Source organism: Lichenostomus cassidix, chromosome 1Aa (genome assembly GCF_008360975.1).
Source record: "Lichenostomus cassidix isolate B80296 chromosome 1Aa, HeHo_3.0, whole genome shotgun sequence".
NCBI lineage: Eukaryota > Metazoa > Chordata > Aves > Passeriformes > Meliphagidae > Lichenostomus > Lichenostomus cassidix.
The window spans coordinates 12,215,496-12,236,694 of NC_139480.1; the positions used below are offsets into that span (position 1 = coordinate 12,215,496).

The window sequence follows — 21,199 nt, forward strand, 5'->3', positions numbered from 1 at the left end:
CCAAAGGAGAGCTGTTAACATTGCTGAAACAAATGCATCAGCTCTTGCAGTCCTCTGGCAGGTACTGAAGTAATCACAGCATCAAAATATGTGCATTATTTAAAGCAGAAATATTAAAGCAAGAAATGCAAACATTAACTTTTTGTTAATGCTGAGCTGTTAATTGCTGAGGTTCCCTATGGTCCTTTTTTATGTTACATTAAAAAAAAAAGCTTATCTCCTCAATATGTTCAGCTTTCATAATCACTACCCATTTTGTTCATGTATAATGGCAAAGCCCAAGGGCACCATTAAAAGAGCATCACAACTGGATTGGATTTAGAATCAATGTGACAACAAAACTTAGTTTGGCAGTGGTAGACTTCTCAGGATGTGCTTACAAGATTCCTGATATAAAGAACGGTAGAAAAGGCAGAAAATGTACATGAAAACCAGTTCTACTACTGACAAAAATACAAAATGTTTAAGACAGAACTTGAGATCTCTTAAGACACATTTTCTGCATGCAATCAGTGCAAATTATTCTGCTTTTCTTTGACACTGATATTTAGATGTTCTTATAATTTCAAATAGCTTTTGTAAAGGAAGAATTATTACCTTTACAGAATGACTGTCATATAAAATAAGATGTACTGTACTTACCACACAACAAATAAAACCAATTGCTGATGATATATAAAGCCTGTATTAAAAGTATGTAACAGTTTGATATTTTTATGTATCTTTGTAGGAAAAAAAAAAGTCTTTCTAGCATGCTGTTCTGTAATGAAAATCTATTTATTCCTAAAATGCAGTAATCCTTAGAACTCTGCATGAACATGGGAAGTGTATCCTACATTGGATTTCCATCATCACTCTTCAGTGCACATGAGTCCCATCAACCTACATTTGACTAGAAGGGTTGTCTACTCATCTGGAAGCTTAGAGAGATGCTTGACCCAATATAGGTTTTGACTCTTGAGACACAGAGAGAAACTCTACTGCATTATGCATAACTACTTCATTTACACTAATGTTCTCAAAAATGTGAGCTGAAAATGATGTTCTTACCACATATGGAAGTAAACATGTAGATTTTATGAGTTAATGCTCTGAAGCTTTATGAATATCTTAAAGTGACCTCAAACATTTTTGTTCTACAGGCTGTAATCTATATTTTAAAACAGAAAATGGTTTGCATTAAATAATTTATGAATTAGTTGCCTGACAAATTGAAGTGTGCATGAGTAGACAGCTAAACCTAATTTTCTTGGAAAACCCTTACTATCATTCTAGTAATTTTTAAAAACTTGTATAATTTGATGATTATTATGTGCCTCAAATTAATGCTACAACATGACACATTTTTATTAAAAGCAGCCTGGTAACTGTGACATGACAATTTATATGCCAGATTCTTTTCCACTTTCTTAATGACAGTATAATGACCTCTCTGAACTAGTAAGTAATAGGCTAACTGGTTACTCTCATGAATAGCTGCCCTAGCCAGTGCAGAGTTTAGATTCTAGGATAAATCAGAAACACAGTTCAGTTTAGTCTCTGTGTTGTCATTGGGGTACCTGTTTCCACTGACTGTATGAGAAACACAAAAATATGCTCCTTATTCATGAGGTTTAATTAACTCCCTAAGATGGGATGGCTTCAGGTCATGCTAGCCCAAAACCAGCTTCATCCAGAGCATCTACAATGTGGGCAGAAGCAAAAGGAAAGCAAAAGCTTGTGTCTCTGAGAAGGTGCAACACTGCAGTTAAGCCAGCAGGTACAAAAAGTTATTTTCTACAGTCACAGATGAAGTTGTAGCTCTCCACTGGTCAGCCTGTGAAAATGCTGCACTCATACCTTGAGCAGGCTGGGAAGTGGCAATCTGGACCCTCATATTTAGCTCATTCTCTTGCCTGCCAATGGTGACTCTCCAACTCATAGGACATTGACTTTAATACTATCAGTGCAAGCACATAGGCATGGACAAAGTAGTAATTTAGGCAAGAAAGTAGACTTTGAGGCAGGAATTTCCCTTATCTGTGTATTGAAAACATCATGATACATTCACATAAGGGAAAGTAATGTCAAAGCAATTAGAGGGGAAATTAGATAGGTTTCTCTAGTTGGCACTAAGAACAGCTGGGCAAATACACCAGAGCAGAACATGGAAGAACATGAAGCAAAAGGAAAAATAACTTTCTAAGGACAAGTACCTCAAATTGGATGATAGTATTTTCATTTACACTCAGGTCCCTTGTGGTAATGGAGTGTTCTCCAACTTCATTTGAAACAAATACCATAGCTGAGTCCTCTTCCCTGTAAATAAAGGAAAGAAATGCTTTGGACTCTGTTTACAAAGTCACTTCTTTCTAGCGTATTGCTGAGAGAATCTTACGGAGCTCTTTTAGATGAATATGGGCAATAAAGCCCAATGTTTCCACCAGGATAGAAAAACCAGTTGTCCTCTTTAGGACCGAAATCAAAGGTATCCAAAAGGATAACGGGATTCTTTAGGTTATTGCCGTCAATAATGAAGTCATCAATAATCCAGATTTCTTCTTTTTTGCCTATACAGAAAAGAGAAATACTCTTATTAAGACTTAATACTACTATTATTAGAGAGCCAAACAGCAGCCAGTATTTATGGATTATGTGGAGAAGAGGGTGCTAAAAGTGTGGGTTCACTATTTTCACTTTCCACAAAAATAATCCCCATACAGCCACCTGACCCTATGGAAGTAACTTTTATTCCCTAAAATTTATAGAAGTCACAGCAAAATGAAGAGTGGAAAACAATGTGTCTTGAAAATTTATCTTCTGTTGAAATCATTTACTTTGAAACTCTGTCATCATCTTCTTCAGTTAAGAATCATCTAAATGAGCAATGGCTACAGAGCTCAAGCAGCCTGAAAGTGCAATTTCATTCTACATCCTTGCACTCAGCAGCTTGTGTTTGCCTGGGAGGAGTTATTCCATAGAGAAGGAAACTCTGAAACTCCTCTCCAATGGATTATGCATTCATATATGTCAGAAAATTGGTATTCTCAAACTGAAGAGGAAGGATTAAATTGACAGATCTTTTGTGTAACATGATTTCATCTATCTAAAAGCGTTTGAATTGATCAGAGAAAAGTTTAGAAAATTTTTTTAGGCAGGACACATCAGAAGAATGAACTGAGACTGGATTGTCAGGACCAGATTTGAATTTGCTTTTTTTTGTAAGGGGTTTGCTAGGAATTTGCCTACATGGAATAAACTGTTGCTGAATCACCATGTGAATTCTTGAGAGCTGTTAATGTCAGTTTTTGCTAGGAAATGTGCTCAGAGCAACTGAGAGCAGAGAAGAGCTTCCTTCAGCTGGCACATCTGTAATCAGGAGGAATGAGCTGTGCTTCTCTTGTGGTTTTCCAGTCCTTTACAATTTAATCAAAAGATTAACTGCTCACTACATACTCTTTCTAAATGGGTTTTTAATGCCTAGTTAATTCTGAGTAAGGTAGGCTCAGTTCCCATTGACACTTGGGACACTTTTGTGTAATTAGAGCATCCTAATGGGGCCTCAGTGTAAGTGAGAATCAGGTCCATTAAAAATAATGAGAAGAACCTGAGTGAAGTTAACTTCATCGGTGTTGCTTGATCTCCCACTCCCTCCAGGGCCAAAGCTGATGGTTTTCTGCACACAATTCAGGAGTGTCAGGTGCTTTCACTTTAAAGCCCTCAACTGCTTTATAAGAAGAGCAAACATAATCCTGCAGTAATTTAGATGGAGATAAAACACAAACCCCCTATGACTTAAGAGTCTTGATAATTGTGCAGTTTAAAAAATCCACTCTCAGGGATGCTGAGCTGTGCAAGCATGGACCTGGATTCCCAGGGGTGTCTCTTTCTTACCATTGTTGTAAGGTTGCCAGAGCCTGAAGCGTGTTGCGTTGCTTTGGGCTGCATAGGGCAGAGGAACGTTAATAAAGAGGACATCTGTGGTCTGTGTGAAGTAAAACTCATCTATCAGGTGCCAAGTGATGCCACCATTGACAGAATATTGCAGCAGGATGGAATGAGACCTCTCGGGGGTGCCTGGAGCAGAAAGGATATGGATTTACGTTCATATAATCCAGTAAGTTCAAAAATGCTTCTTCAGGTATAGATAAAATTATGTTGTTCTGACATCTATTACAAGGTATGGACTTTCTTTAACAACAACTTAAGCTGTTGAGATTTTATATATGTATTGCACACACACATTTTCCTGTGCTTGCCCTTGCTTGTCTGTCTGCAAAATACAAATGAAATAGGGTCTAAATTTACATTACTGTTCATTATACTTATGATCATAGTTAATTACTTAGATGAGAAGCTAGCTCTGTGTTACACTTCTTCAGATTAGAACAAACCGGCTCCTTCTACTACAGACACATTCCAGTAATATAGAATTTATTTGCTTGTTTTGTCCAGGTACCAGACATTATCATCACCATGTGTAGCACACACAGAAAAAGACACAGTCCCTATCCTCACAGATTTATAGTCTATGGCTGTCACTGCAGACACTAGGGTGAAGATATTCAAGCCCAGAAATAACATAGTTGATGGGAAGCACTGAGGATCTTTATTAGCATGTTTTAACAACAACAAAGCAATATTCTGTGCTTTAAGCTGGGCCTAAAAGTCAGTGGAACTGACAATATAATTTGCGTTTTCTAACTACCAGCTCCTCCTATATTTTTTACTTAGAGCTTTAAAGAGTAAAAAACCAAAAGCTGTTTACAGCCCTAGCTATTAACACATGCTAATTGGAGCTCAGAACTCACACTTGATGCTATTTACACTACACAAGCTCAGCCCCCAGCATGTATTTGGCCTGTGCCTAACTTGCTGACCAGGAATATCAGTATCCAAGTGACAACATCTCTGTACTGGGTTCTCACTCAGACGAATTTACACTCTCTGCTCCCTTCATGTTGTGGCACAGCGATGGCACGTCCCCAAAAACTCAGTCTGAGGGCAGGAACCAGCAGAAAAAAAGGACTAAGAGACAGTTTCTTCATCCCTCACTCACTCTGTGTTATTGTGCAAGCTTCTCCATGTTCTTAAATTAACCACATTTGCTGAAAACAAAGTGCCTGATGCACATGCTCCTGCTCCCCTCTGCCCCAGTGCTGAGTATTCCAAGCACCAGCTGTGGAACAGAGCAGGGAAGAGATGTTTGCAGTCAGGAGATGATTTCAGCTTATCTGTGGCAATTAATGGTAAACAACACACTGCTTTTAACACTCACAGCTGAGATGTGCCCAGCTATATTAATTTGTATTCAATATTAGGGAGCTTGCTGGGACTAAGTCCTGGATCCACGACTAGGGCTAACAAGCCAGACAGATTTAATAAGGAACAATTTCTCCTGCAGTTTCATGGTCTTACTCCTTGTGGAGTGCCAAAATCCAGGCTTGAGTCTTTGGCTATTCTGCCTTCAGAACAATATTTTCACTCACTTTTTTTAAAAACATTTTTTCAGTGATGATATGAGGAAGTATTACCAAGGCATAGTTTTGTAAAAGAACTCTTCAAAAAGACTTATAAACATGAAATATTTGGCATGTTATCATTTTGGTGTGTTGTTATGTTTTTGGCTGTTACTGTTTTCTCTCATTTTGAAAAAGTACTAAACCCAGTAATAAATAGTGATATGTATGATTAAATGCCCATTAAAGAAAATCAATAATAATTCACATTTTCACTTGCCCATACAGAGATTTTGCTAAGATACTTATTTCAAAACTATTTTCAAGCTGTTGGCTAACATTGAGTCAGTTAGGGTCCAGTCCCAAAGCACTGAGCTTCTCACAGAAGCTATGGACATCTTCCATACACTAAAGGAAGAGGAGTTTTTAAATGTTCAGAGTTCAGCCTGGAAGTGCCAATTCTATTAGCAACGCTGGGAAAAACTGAAATTGCATGGGAGTGACTCAAACCTTCAAGCAGGTTAGTGGTTTTCCATCATGTCACTCCAGACTTGGACATAATTATTTTTTAAAGCCAAGGATGGCAGGGCCTTGGAGCAGGGTAAGATTGAATCATTGGCTTGAAAGACCTTGTACTGGAGACACTGTCACAAGTTATTTACACCAACATGTAAACTTGTCTTGCAAAGTCTGACTATTCTTCATATCAATTAAATAGAATTATGGAGTTTGTTATCCCTAAGATACCTACTAGCCAGTCAAATGGTAAGAGATTTTAATGCAGCGGACTGAAGCTTGAAAATGAAAAACACTGTATTTTCCTATCAGTCCCTTACGTAATTTACTGTAGGCACAAACGACATAAAAAAAGGGATAAATTAATTTTTTTTCCCAACATAGTGGAAAATCTCTAAAAAATCTTGAGCTGGTTTTTTTCGCTTCTGCTCAAAGACTTTACTGGCTGTGCTATTTTTGATGCTACCACAGATCACTTTTTTTTTAGGAACTGCACAGACAGCCAGGCAGGCTGGGAGCAAGGTAGGGATGATGTAAAATTTCAAACAAGTTCCCATACAATTTACGATAAACTGGTGATCACTACCATACACTGAAGTTGCATATATAAATCTGTATTCCTTTCTGTGTTGCTACTATGTACTAATATAGCTGGAGAAGTGATTGTAAATCAACAGCGATCTTACCTTTGGCAATAAATTTAAATGAAAACTGGATGTACACTGTATTAGTGCAGTCTAGATCTCTTGACACAAGCATTCTCAGTCCTTCCTGCAAATACAGAATATACAGTGTGAATATCAGTGCCCATTATTGAAGATGTTCTGTACCTTATTGTTGCCTGGATGTTGTCTGCTACTGACTGCTGGTGGCAGCAAGAGAGGTAGCTCCCTCTACCACATCTTTTCCAGGCAGAAAATGGGGACAGTGACAGCCTTGGCCAAGATATGGCAGAGTTCATGATCAGGTACAGATGCAATTCCAGCTCATTCAGTTCATGCTCTGAACAACTGGGATGTGATCAGATCTGCAAACACTGATTTAGATGTTGAATCCAAGTCATTACACTCATTTTTTGTGCAAACTGCATCATTGCCAAGCACCTTAATTTCCAGGCAGGCACAGTCCTCTCTAGGAGTCCTTTCCTGTACCTCAAAACATATTTTGTACAAATATCTTCTTCTGGGGCAACCTGTTGACCTGTAAGGAGAGGGAGCAGACGGGAAACCTCACAGGGACCCCTGAGTCCCTGTCCAGCTCTACTGATGAGCTCATTGTTGTGTGGATCCTGAGGCCAGAGCCAGTCCCTGCTCTGCAGAGATCTGGCAAACCTCCTCTCAGAGCTCCCCTCTTTCTCAGACCCATTTCCCCAGGGGAACGATCTGCAGCAACAAGCAATGCAAATTTTGGATAATTCACATCTCATGATCTGGGATTTAAATCATCTAAAGAGGTTGAACTGGAATAAAGGTTTTGCAGATAAGTATTTCAAAGAATTAATTTATACACCAAAAATTACTGAACTTCTTTTTTTGGGGGGCACCTGAGTTCATAGTGTTAAATGAAGACTTGGGTGAGCTGAGAACTTGTGTACTTGTGAACAGAAGTCTTTCTATTATGCATTTTGTTAAGAATTGAAAAAATCAGAAAATACATTTTCTGGCCTTTTAAAATCTGCAATTAACAAAGTTTTCAAAGAGCTAGAAAACATCAAAATGATAAAATCGAGTAAAATACAGGCAAACTACATAAACACTGATTACACAGACCACACCCCTGACTAATCTGTATTATTCAAAATACCAAAAAGCCAATCACGAGATTTCAAGATGATTGTAATATGTACCATATTTCCAAATAGTTCACCTCAAGAATCTCAGTGTAGGGTTTCATTCTTTTCCTTCAGTGGTCAAGGAGTTTATACCACAAATGGAAATAATATACAACAAACAGATGAAACCCATTTGTTCATGAAAAAACCCAAAAAACTGTGAAAAACATGGTGCATGTTTAGGGTAGGAAAAGACAAGAAAAATGAAAACGTCAAATTCTAGCCAGAATACTTCATTATAAGCATATGCAGCTAACAAGAGAAAATTTACTTTCTATTTTTAACTCCACTGGTTTTCATTCATTTTTTTAAAATGTAAGTAATCTCTGACCCCTTTGAAAATGAGAGCTGTTCCAGACTTGATGGTATCACCATTCAGGTTTCCCCTCTCAGCACCGTAGACTTCAGGCCAAAGGTCTGGATGCAAGTTACCATTAAAATCATCCTTCAGGACAGATGGTAGAGGAAGGACAGGGACACAGTATGGACCTCCAAAGCCTCTGTCACACCTAGCAACAAAATGGGTAGAAAGGGTATTATCCATCTGGCTGGGATAAAACACATCATTTCTATGAAGCAGCTCAAGCAGTTTTCTACTCACATGCAATGACCTGAATCACAGACACCATGCCCTGAGCACATCCAGGGGCACCCTGTAGCCAGGACCACATTATCAATCGCCCAAGAATCAACTCCAGAAGCATAGTTGTACTGAATCCATCTGAACCGTGTTCTGGGAGAGCTAAAAATGGAGGAAACGTATTTCAGGATTCAAAATTCTGCTCCATAAAGTGATAAATAGCAAAGAAAATCCCCACAGACTTCAGAAGAAAAGCATATTAATAATCATGGACCCCTTATTTGGGAAAGATTCATATTCTAATTGAAGCTGGAATTTTAAATTTCTCAGGTTAGTATTTTAGCCAAAATTACAGCATATTCTAAAAGAAGGTGTCCAAAATGATAACCAAGAAAGACTTTTGCTGAGACACTTGCTTATCAGCAAAGTGGTTGAGGAGAAATTAGTAATTCCATTAGCATTTGACAGCTCCATGTGTTAGCAGAGTGGAAACAATAAAATTCCTTCAGTAACGCAAGAAGTAATGAAAGTTCATTTATACTGAGTGTTGTGTAAAGAGAAAACAATGGTTATATATGTTCATATATATACATATATAAGAATATGTAAGTACCAACATGCACATGCATACACACTGCTGTCACTGCTGACTGCCTTGTTAACCTCAAATAAGGAAAGTATTTAAAAAAAAAAAAGCTCTTCGGAAGATGATGTATGGCACTCTGGAGCAAACTGTGGAATTAGACACCAAGATGTGAACCCCAGGCCCAGTTCATTAACTCTTTGTCCATTTTTACCACTGTATTTTCTGGGTGATGGAATTGACAGAGGTAATGTGCAGTGTGCTCTGAAGAATTACAGAACTCCTCACTACAACGGTAAGCAGTGTCAGCATCATCTGTCATTTCTAGAGCATGGTTTTACTTAGAGAGATGGATGCCAGCACATCTGCCACATCCATTTACACCCATGATATCCTGAGGAGGCAAGCAGAACTCTCCACCTGGTCAAAAGGGTGGAGGTTGCACATCCAGTGACATGGTCTGACTTGCTGAGTGCTGTGGCTAACATGCTTAAATGCTGGATGACAACTTACAGTAACAATAACAGTAAACACTGCTGTAGGAAAGGATGGGTCTGGGTATTTATTTTTGCTTCTTATTGCATAAATGTTAGAAAAGCTGGTTTAGCATTCTTGTTCTTACTGTCATAAATTATAGGCAAGACTTCAGAATTCACTCATCAAAGTTGTTACTTCCTTAAGTCCCTGCAGTTCACATTATAGCTGATGAAATATTTTGAAGTGAAATTTAAAATTCTGGTGGCGTGACAACACACATTTAAAAATTTAAAAGACATGCAGAACATTCCCAAGCTGGGGGATGTTTGCTCAAATTAGATCAGCAAAACCTTTGTCATGCTAAACAGCCAGAAGAGCAGTGCTCACTTGGTTGAGGGTGGGAGGTAGACAGTAACTCTCTTCCAGTTTTGGAATCTTTCTGAAGTGTAGATTGAGCTCTCGGTGTACTGCTGACAGCCGATGGTTGGGGGGACACACTCCTCTGTCACCAGGTGCCAATCTCTCCCGTTGTTTAGGGAATACTGCAGGTGAACGCTGTGGGAATTGCTGTATGGCTTGCTGCAGCCCATGCTCAGCTCAAACTGCAAGAATGTGGAGGCTGAGACGTGGAAATCCCAAGTCTCGGCATAACGAGGTTTTCCTAAGAAAAGAGAGAAAACAACAACAAAGTGTACCTCAGCATATGCTTTCAGTACTGTCATTCAAATTTGTTATCTCTATCTTCACCTTTTTCCAGCCTTCTCTTCCTACACATTACTAAATACCTGAATTTGTCTGTATCTCCCATCTTGTAACACTTGATCCATATATAATTTATAAAATAGACTCACACAAAATGTAGCAATGTGTACAAAATGACACATACCAATGTTTTCACTGAACATCAGAGCTGTATCCATAGACAGGCAGTCAATGTCTACTTGACCTCCTTGAATTCTGTACCAGCTTGCTTGTAAATCCACAGTTCCATCAAATTTATCTTGGAAGCCAGTCTGAGAGCTGTCATTCATTCCAATAAGCACATCGTCCAAAGCCCACTGAGCTGAATGCTTCCCTACAAAAACCAGAACAGACAGGTTAGTGGAGTCCCTGCAAGTTGTTTTTTCTGCCCATATGCTGTGCTCACTCAGGGAGCAGTGCTCAATCACATAGACTGTTAAACAAGACTGAAACATTGCTCAAGGATGCACCTGGACTCTAGAGTATGTTTCTATTGCAGATAAACACAGGTATTTCCCTCTTCATTTCTTTAGCTTCAGTGCCTTTGCCATCATATGCTCTCCCTCTGTTTGGATGAGACACTCCCTGAGCCCCTAGATTGGGGATTTTCATTTTACAGGTCACAACCTTCCTGCCATTCCCCATAGCTAAATTGGAAAGACCTCTGTCTAGTTCTCAAAATAGCTTTTGTATGAAAACAAATAGAATATGAGGGAAAATGCTGAAGGCTCTGCATATATATAATATTTAGAGAAGTGCTGTTCTCCTTCCTGGAAACCTCTCTCTCCTCTTGCTCCCCAGCCTGCAGGCATTTCACTTTCATCATCATCTCCAGTCCATTTCTTCAGCCTTCATTTCAATTCACCTTTCTACTGGCATGCTGAAAAGAACATCTTACTGCATGATTACTGCCCTCACAGGAGAGGAAGGAAAACCTTTTCAACAAACTGTGAGCTTGCAGCAATGTGCCAGGACTTTTGCCTTGCCACCATGAGGAACATGGGCCATGGCTGACAGGGCACTCCACACTGAGGCATGGCAGACAGAGGATAGGCCTTGAAGGAACTAACATTTGTAATGAAAAGTGGTTGTCACCTGCAGGCACTGGTGTGGAAGGTGATATTTGAACCTCCAGTCATAAAACCTTGTTTTTACTGGGAGCTACAGGGCTGCGATCAGGTTGCCTTCAGAGTGATCACCCTCAGCAGGTGCCATCAAGGCAACTACAGGGAGCAGCAGGTTGGATATTGCACCACTCACCAATGCAAATGATCATAGAATGATGACCTGTGGGGCACCAGCTATTCCTCAGCACTTTTTATCAAAGGAACTTAATTCTTCTTAACGAAATCACATCCCTCTTTTCTTGTCTATTCTCTTACCTAGTGAGGACAATTAAGTCCAGCATATACAAGAAAAGGTATGAATAAAATCAGCCATCAAAATGATAAATGATGTCTAAGATGCTGCAGACCATAATTACCTGAATGTAAGCTATGTGCTTTGCTCCCCAAGGAACTGCTGTTGAAATGTACTTTGCTATATTTCTGAATATTGCCTTATATTTCCTGCAGATCCAGGAACTGCTGCCTTGTGCAAAGGTAAGACACTTAATCAGGACACTTTTAAAAGTGGTAAGCTGCCCCCATGTGAGGAAGGAGTTCTCAGAGTGGCTGTAGGAATCAGTCAGCACCAGGGCTTTGCTTTCAGCTGAGGATGTCGGAAGTGGCTGAGTGCTTTTGCAGGTTCAGGGGAGCTAGGACACTAGAAGTGGGAGGAGGAGGTCCTGTTCTGGAGTGTGGAGATACTGAAATAGTGAGACAGGAGCCACCAGGTAGGCAGATTCAAGGCCAAGTTATCCCTCCCCTTCCAAAACAGAAAAAATGAGATGAAGAGTGTAAGACATTTGGCATCCCAGGTCACTCTATACCCAGGTAAGAACTCTAATCTTATTTAGGCTTTTTGTGCTTTTTGGTTTTTTTTTAAATGTAATTTTTTCCCCCCGCCCCTGTTATCTCAGCATCTTTGGTTTAAACTTAGCTCTTAAACAATTTTACTCTTAAGCCCACTCTTCAGCTTGGTGCTACAAAAGAAAACCATGCCTGTAGTGTGAATCAGGAAAGCCTAAATATGTCCTTACAGCTCCCAACTGGTCAAAATACTTTGTTTTCCATGAGCTGATATTTTTGCACAACATGTCTATACCAAGTAGCACTGCCATGTGGGCTGTGTAAAGCTGCTTAGTGAGTTTTCAGGATGGTCTTGCTTACCATGCTGTGGCTGCCACCAGCGGAAGGCGGTGGCAGGGGTCTTGGCCTCCCGGGGTAAATCTATGGAAACGACCTGGGGCTCCAGGTATGACATGAAGTCCAACTCTCGCAGCAAACTCCACGTGATCCCATTGTCATTTGTGTATTGAACAACAAGCCCTGTATTTAAAATAAAGAAAAGCAGTTAGGGTGACTGTGCAGAGCAAAGAGGGGGCAACTGACGCTGCACTCGGGACATGTCAACCCCCACCCAGTGCCCAGGCCTTTTGACATCTGCCCTACCCTTCAGGCATCTCCTGGTCCAAGAGCATTTTGTGGACAAAGTGCTGCAAAGCTGATGTTGGCCACCAGCTGCCACATGCTATTTTGACTGTCTTCACCAAACTCAAAGGATCAAATCTTTTACACCCTCAGGGAAACTAATAATCATACCATAGAAATTATAGGAATAATGTGATTTTCATTACTCAATATTTATTTCATGTTTGGTATCCTTGCAGTTTGTGTGGAAGACTAAGTTGTAATTCTGATAGCTGGGATGATAATGCTGATGCTGTGTATGCAAGCTCCCAGCATCCTTGGAAATTAATGATCATAATATTTAGACAAATTAAGATAGTCTTTGTATCATACACACAGTATGGAAAATACTAGGACACAACAGAAGCTCAGCAAAGCTCATCAGAGGGGATAATACAAGAAAGAAGTACCTATGTATATTTTTTCTTTTAAAACTCTTATATTGGAGTGTGTTCAAAGATAATGGAAATTTTTTGTGTCTTATACTGGTGCAAAGGAGAGGAGAATGAAACCCTTGCTATAATCTGTGCTGCAAGATGACAGCTTTCCTCAGTGAGTGAGTCAATGTAAATGCCAGATATCAGAAAACAGCCCCTTGACATTAAATGATTTATACTGAGTGGAAAATTAAATTTTCTTATCTATCATGTCAATGGTCTGTCTTCATGCAACAAGACTGCTTTACATAGGAATCTGCTTCCAAAACTCTGCTGATCCTTCCCAAATGCAAATGTCAGTTCTCCTCCCCAGAAACTTTAAGCATGTAGGTAAAATAAGAGATGAGACATCTGGCAGAGATTAATTTATTCAGACTAAATAAATTTTCAGCTGCAGCTTTATAATTTTGCATTTTGGGTAAATCATGAATGACCTTGTTTTGGGAGGCAATTTTTATTAGACCCAGTGGTATGATTGAGAAGATGAACAAGTTTTCAGGCAGACAACTCTTTTTCAGGTCAGAAATGGAGTTTATCCCACTTTATCCTGAACTTGAATTTCATTCCTTTTATTTAAGTCCTCATAGAAAATCCTGTGTACTTGTAAATTCACCTGTTTTCCAGAACTGCCAAATAGTTTAACATAAGCTATTACACCTTGCCTTGTAAATGTTGTTTTTCTTAGACCATCACAGCTCCTACAGTTACTCCTACAGATGGATCACCATTAGTTTCAGTGTAACTAATTATAAATAGATATATCAATCAAAAGTAAATAGCTTTCTGCACCATTTATGAAAACAGAAGAGGTAATTGATTCATGTTTAAAAAAACCCTTTTTGATTTTGTAAAGGCAGGAAGAGGCAAAAACACTGCAGAAGATGCAAAATTAAGAAGACTTATTGTAAAGAAAAGGGGCTTTACCTTCATTCCTAGCTCTTGGTCTGTTGCAGGAGTTACCAACAGTCTTGCTTCCAAGTTGTACATAAAATTGAACTAGCCTTTAAAAAAACAAAGGATAGAAAAGAAGTGTAAGCATCTTCTGATAGCACAAGATCAGTCAGGATAATTTACCTCTGTGAACCAATTTGCATTTTCAGTTAGGTCATTGTTCCAGGCTTATTGATTAGGTAATGTTCACAGAGAAATCAAACATGGGCATGGTAAACTGTGAAGGACCCAGGACAGAAGAAAGGGATATGGTTTATTAATCCTGTACCTAATAAATATATTTTTTGAGTGAGTAGCAGAATTTAGCAGTTCCATCTCTCACAAAAGTTGCAATATCTCCAAGGCAGGCAAAGCTGTTCCTTACATCAGATCTTACCTTGGCCTCTTGTACTTGGAAATTAGGTGAAGCTTTAAAATACAGAATTAGAGTTGTGAAAAAATTATTATACCCTCACTAAACTGCCAATACTTTTTAGATCCTTAAATTCTTGATGTAAACGATTTTCAGTGAAATGAGTTCATTGAACATTTTGTGAAGTAGGGCCTTTGATTTTGAGCTTCTACATTATGATTTCACTGAATATTCTCTTGTTCTCACACCATGAAATGGTGACAAAAATGTTCCTCATCTGCTTTTCTTGCAACCTGCCCTGTAGTCTGTGCTTTTATCACTTCCCTACCTTCTCTTTCTACTGTAAACCATAGCAACTGTTGCATCTGAATCTCTGCATGAACATTTTTCTATGTCCTCAATTTTCCCCAAAACTACTTCCTGAAATCCTTCTAATACCACAAAACTCTGAGACATGATTGCTGGTTTTATTGACAGAACTCTGGATTAGTCTGGAACATCCCTGTTTAGCTATATTAGAATGATGTGAATTTATTCCATCCTTGTGCTCCAAAATATTAATTTTTTTCCCCAATCTGCAGTAATGCCATGGTATGCCTGCTGAGCTTGTGTTTATTGTTGTGACTGTGGTTTTACAGTAGTTTACATTTTCTCTTAGATACACACTGTTGTGCTATATAACAGCAATTAATTTCAATTAATGTCCTGCTGCTCACTCACCAAATTTCACTGCACGTCTCAGGCATTCATCAGAGTCTTACAGGGTCATAACTAAGGTAAAAAGCATTGAGACAACTGAGAATGCCACCACCCCCTAACCTACACATTCCCACAGGTTGTCTCCATTGCACACCCAAAATATCACCTGAGCAGAGCAGACAAACTGGACTCAAACCCATGACAAGTTTTGCAGGCTGCAAATTGGCAATGCCATTCTCCCCCTGGCTTCCTGTCCAGTTTTTAAAGTAGGATGATAGAAAATCAGGTTTCATTAATTTTGTTGCATGTAGATAACTTCTTTATTTAAAATACATATTTTGAGGTGAATTTGTATCCCTCTGTAAGGAAACAAGGCCTAATTTGCCATTCAAATAACTCCCCACATGGATAACTGTTTTTGCTTTAGAGGATTAGGTCCTAATTTGTAGTAATTTTGGTAAAATCATAGACAAGCACATGATTACAGCCAGAGCCAGTACAATATAGACAGGACTCAAATTTCCTTCATTCACTGCTACATACACAATACATAAAAATAATCTGCCATCTCTTCTGATTCTAAAGCTGACCACATTCCAGTTCTGCTATCAAAATCTGTGTCTACTATCTGAGATATTTTATATGTCCATAGGGTCTAGGACAAACCAGAATTTCCTTATCAATCTCATGTCTAAGATAACCCCATAGATAACTCATAGATAACTCAAGACTTGTCAGGCTCACTATTCTATGCCATTTAGCCAGATAGGTTCTATTTGTTTGCTGCAGCTCTGTTGTCTGAGACAGTATTCAGGCAATAAAACTCCAGACAGAAACCTCAGAGGTGAATAGACTTGCAGTCCTGAGACGAAATTCTTTTATTCTTGTCAAATGTAAAGACCATCAAAAAGCAAACCCAAAGAACAGAAAACTCTTTCTGCAGAAGGGTGAATCAGCCCATCTGATCTCCGAGTGTCTGACCCAGAACAGCTCCCTGGGATGGTTGCACAATCATTAGCAATGGAGTCTGTAAAGCAGATGGAAGCCAAGTCAGCTAACAAGCCAGATGTCACCACTTGGAAAAAACATATCTATATTCCATGGTTTTTATCTGGCTGCCAGGTAGGCACTGTGTGCAAATGCTCCCGCTGAACAGACAGTCAAGAGTGTCATAAGGGACAGGCCATCAAAATGGGAGGCAGTAGCTCATCAGCAACCAAAATTCATCGATGGAGCACACTGTCAGTCAGAAGGATGGAAGTACTGCTGGCCAAATTGTGCCTTTGGCATGTTGGGCCATGAAATAGGAAAGGCATGGAAAGACTCCAGGGGCTTTCTGAAGTGTAGGGCAAAAAGAAAAAATTATCTGTGTGAAATGAACTTTGACACTTACAGCTCTCTTAGTGCTATGGGACATTCTCCTAATATCTGTGAAGAAAAGGTGTAGTCAATCATATAAAGGAATAAGGAGGCAATAGGATGAAGACAGCTAAGATTATGATACCACCTAATGTGTATACTAAAATGTCAGTGGTTGTTTAGGGTCATTGGCTTCCAGGTACAAGCTTTAGTTTGAAATGCTCTTTGTGTGACCCCTGGGCCTGGCAGTGCCCTGTTGGGCTGCTCCCCTGAGCAGCAGCACACACCTCAGGCTGGCAAATCTCAACCCCTTTGGAGCAGAGCAAACCAAGAACACTGAGCCCCCATGGACCACACTCTGCTGGGAAGAGAAGGGTGAAAGGGAAGAGGGTCTTTGACCTTGAAAAAAAAAATAAAATCCATACTTTCCTTACACAAAATTTAGACTTGACATTCAAAAAGCTGTAAATGATGATAGGGAACATGCATAGGTAGATCTGCAGGAATTCAGAAAGAATGAAAGTAAAAATTTAGAGTCTTGCAATATTTTTCAATTTTTCAATCAGGATCTTTCATGCATGATTTAACAAAACAAGATTTTAAAAGGTCTGGGAAAACATTATTAACCTGAAAAAAAAGCAGCTTAAAAATCTACTGCGGGAGTTTCAGCCTTTCTATTCACAACCCTCAATCCACATATCTAACAGTATGTCTTTCAAGGCGTATTTCCCCACTGTTTACTCAATCACCAAAACCCCCCAACCACAAACCCTTCCAAAAATAAAAGAAAACTGTGCAGGGGCTAAGATGACCCCTAATAAGATAACTGAATTCTATGCAAGGCATTACTGAATGCAAAAAGTAATACCAAAATGGCAAAAAGTACTTCCCTTTAATCTCCCCTTTCAAGTGACATTAATTTTAGCTCCAATAATAAAAAAAAATTCTAGGCTGAGGAATTATTTTCTTTTTAGGGTATGGGCAGTTAACCCTTACCAAACATAGTGTGCCTTTGCTTCTAGTATAAAAGACACAGTTAATGTTACAGATGCCCTCAAACATTAAAGTGGGATGAATTAGTTCAGAGCAAGGTCTCTGAAGCTGAATGGTAAGATATACATGGCCAATCCAGGCTGCCTTACAATTAATGACAGAATGTGTTTCCAGAAGACAAAGCACTGGCCTTTGCTAGCTGCTATTTCAGGATGAGCTGTGCTGACCTTTTGAAGCAGCTATTCTCTCCTCTGAACACAAAAGCAGCCTGGGGTAATTGCTGTAGTCTAAAACGTCCATGTTCTGGTCAAGAAGCATCAGGTGGCTACTACCTTTGAGCACACACTGAAGAAAGAAAAAAATCCACACTGGTCCCATTTGTGCTTAAGATGACCACTATGTTCTGTCTAGCAAACAGCCCAGAGATGTGGCTTCGAGCTTGAATTGCTCACTGTGATGCTTATAAAAGAAAAAATACATAGTGCTGATTCATTTTGACATAATGATCAGTTGCAGTAGGAGAGCAGCTCACACTGGTCAGAAGAAAGATTTTAGTTGCTCTTACCAAGGGTGCCTCTGGCCGTTTTTGGTTTTGAGGTGGTTTTAAGACACCAGACAATGATATTCTTGTGCAAAACAGAAGCAGTGGTATATTAAAAACATCAAGAATGAGCATTGCTCAGTATTTTGAAACTTCTTTTGGCTTTTGAAATGGTTCAAACTTTACAAAAATGAAAAGCTATAAATACGAATATCTGGATTAAAAGTGCTTTCACAGTAATATTAACAATAAAGGAAATACTTTTATTTATAAAAATACTTCTCCATGAAAGAAGGAATAACTCAAAAATAGTGTTTTGAATGTAGACGTCTTGAAGAAATAGTCAAGACTACTTCCAATATAATGCCTTCCAGGATGAATAATATAAGATTTGAAGGCAGTGGAATAGAAGTGTTCAGATCTTCCCAGAGTTCCAGGGCAAACATGTACTTGGTCCAAAACGTATTTGTCAAACAATTAATTAGTTTAATTAATAACTAATTTACATAATTATATCACTATGGCACGTATTTGTCTGACATCCAGGGGACAGAAGAAAGGCAGCTGGTGCAGTGCTGTGCAGTGCCAGGGAGCAGCTGAGGATGTCCCCAAACCCACAGCCCCTACAGTGCCCTCCAGAGCTCTGACTGCCTGAGCTGGAGAGTGATCATGGTAACCTCTGGCCAGTCTTTGCTGAGTGATTCCATAAATTCAGTAATGGAGCAAATCATGGCATTACTTACTCTCAGAGCACTATTTGTCAGGAGAAATATCTTTGATTAAGCTAACTGACAAAATTGTAGGGTGCTCTCAAGGTTTCAGGTGCACAATCTCTCATAAAACTGGACAAAACAGCAGCAAACTCCAAGCTAAATAGTGGTTAGAATTAACAGCCCTTTGTTCATCCTAATTACATTAACCAGCTGGGCAATTTGATAGAAGAGGATAATTGCTACCAATGGAGCAGGATTCAGTAGCAGCGGGGAGAGAGGTGAAGGCTTGTTAGCCTCTTGGCTAAGCAGAAACAATTGACATTCCATTCCTTTACACTTCTGACAAGTGGAGTAATTCACAACATCTGGCAAGTAAACAGCAGCTCCTTGCTATGCCATCCTCATGCCTGCAATTCAACACAGTTGAGGAAAAATAACTTTCCTCCCCATCTGTGGGTAGAGTTTTGGGTTTTGTGAATTCTCAAGACCATGTCTTCTACCTTAGAATACAATGCAAACTATCTTCTCAGAGGGACAGAGAGTTAATATTTTTTTTTAAATTTTATTTTATTTTATTTATTTTATTCTGCTAGTCCACTTTTCTAACCTAAGTAGTCTCTTAAAAAAAAAAAAAAGGAAATGGTAGAAATAGTACACCAAAATGAACAAAAAAAGTACTTTCTCTGTCTTTCAGAGCTCTTGTACAGGTTATGATTACCAGAAAAAACATTTCTCACTTTCTCATATCTACACTTGCAACAGGGCAGAATAGAGAACATGAATACACAGGCATTGTGAGAAGCAGCACTAAGCACTGACCTGATATTTGTGGTGTCCAGGGGAACAGTCCTCGCCTCCCTTTTGCCAGGTCCATTGAAGTACAGAGATTTTCCGTCACTGAGCACACCACAGCCTGTCCCAACCTGACCTCCTGTTATCTTGTACCAGAGAGGGCTTAGCTTCCTCTCAAACCTGTCGAACATCTCACTGTGATTAGGCACGTTAGACACACAGGTTCCGTGTGATGCTTCAAGAAAAGAAAGAGAGGGAGATGCTTTGGTGAAACTGTGCTGAACAGTAAGGGTCAGATACACTGGCACACAGTTCTGTTGCATCCACATGTGACAAAGCACCAGGCTTTTCTAAGAAAATGCCCTGATGACTGGATTGTACCTTTTTAAAGCCACTTTACAAATTTCTGTAGGAAGAATAAGCCCTTTTCCTCTAAACTCTAAGATGGCTTATTTCACTCAATGAAAAATAGACGAGCTTTATGTTGATAAGGCATTTTTTGCAAACAGAAAAATATTATCCTTCTATTTAATTTTAAACAAATTGAACAAAAGATGTAGCTTATCACTTTGCTGGTTGAGGGTTGAAAAGAGTGCAGTGTGCAACTGGTTCTGTCAATCATTTTTCTTCATAGAGTTTGCATTTTGGGTTTTTTTTCTATTTTAGCATAAAAGCCCCTGAAAACACAAGTGAGCAGAATTTTCCACAGAAGGGCCTGTCAGAACATATGTTCCCTCCTGGTCCCATGCCATCTGATGGCCAGGGGACTCAAAAATGGCAACGGTTCTTTTGAAGATGATCCAAAGGCTTTTAAGCAGACTTTTCAGTTTATAATATTTTATTTTGTTTTCTCTTTTATTGCTAGTCCCTTCCCATTCATACAGATGGTGATGTTCAAGGATTGTGGTTGCCAGGAACATCAACGGAGTCCGCTGCCTTCAGCTGCTCTGCTTTGCCTGTGCTGAATTTTATTTAACAAAACAAAAAAGATTCCCGTTGGCAGCCTGTGCAATAGATGTCATCATATATTTTTCCGGAATATCGGAGAGGAAAAACAAGATGCCAGATTTTCAGCTTTAACTCAGCCAGGGCTCAGTGTGACCCCACCTGGAGAGGGCTGTCTTACCCGTGTAGCCCAGGTCACAGAAGCAGACCCCCGAGACGCAGTCGCCGTGGCCGCTGCAGTAGTTGGGGCAAGGCTCAGAGATGTAGACGCCGTCCAAGCCGAAGGGAGGCACGCTCTTGTGGGAGCTGCTCTCCTGGATCCAGCGGAATCGAGTCTTACTGCAGAGAAAAAACAACGGAATTGCCATTCCCGGCTCCAATATCTTCTGCTCCTTGCTTAATGTTAAATGGACCTTTTACTAAATTAGCCATTTGCAAATAGGATGCCTGGATTTCTGTCATCCCACATTTTGTGCAACACTGCTTAAGGATATTTCTTCCAGACTTTTTGGCTGCATTTTGACTTCCTCTGTTTCTCTGGCCCATATCCATTAGTGTGAGGCAAAGAACAAATACGTGGGTTTATCAACAACAGTGAATGCTTAGACGTGCCTTTGAGGATGCTTTTTACTACTCAGCTCAACTTGAACTGCTAATCACATATTATAATCCCAGAACTAC

General features: G+C 39.4%; 1 protein-coding gene across 2 annotated transcripts in view; it reads right to left on the bottom strand.

The window, feature by feature from the left end:
* RELN (reelin) overlaps window positions 1-21,199 on the bottom strand; it is a 272,354-nt gene that overhangs the window by 41,468 nt on the left and 209,687 nt on the right. For both annotated transcript variants that reach the window (XM_085040349.1, XM_085040356.1), the window contains exons 29-40: window positions 20,700-20,857; window positions 19,601-19,808; window positions 14,098-14,174; window positions 12,437-12,595; window positions 10,312-10,500; window positions 9,813-10,086; window positions 8,387-8,527; window positions 8,117-8,294; window positions 6,641-6,725; window positions 3,874-4,056; window positions 2,378-2,549; window positions 2,196-2,298 (exon numbers count right to left, since the gene is read on the bottom strand). In XM_085040349.1, the coding sequence (XP_084896475.1) occupies window positions 2,196-2,298; window positions 2,378-2,549; window positions 3,874-4,056; window positions 6,641-6,725; window positions 8,117-8,294; window positions 8,387-8,527; window positions 9,813-10,086; window positions 10,312-10,500; window positions 12,437-12,595; window positions 14,098-14,174; window positions 19,601-19,808; window positions 20,700-20,857 (1,927 nt within the window). The remainder of the gene's footprint in view (window positions 1-2,195; window positions 2,299-2,377; window positions 2,550-3,873; window positions 4,057-6,640; window positions 6,726-8,116; window positions 8,295-8,386; window positions 8,528-9,812; window positions 10,087-10,311; window positions 10,501-12,436; window positions 12,596-14,097; window positions 14,175-19,600; window positions 19,809-20,699; window positions 20,858-21,199) is intronic.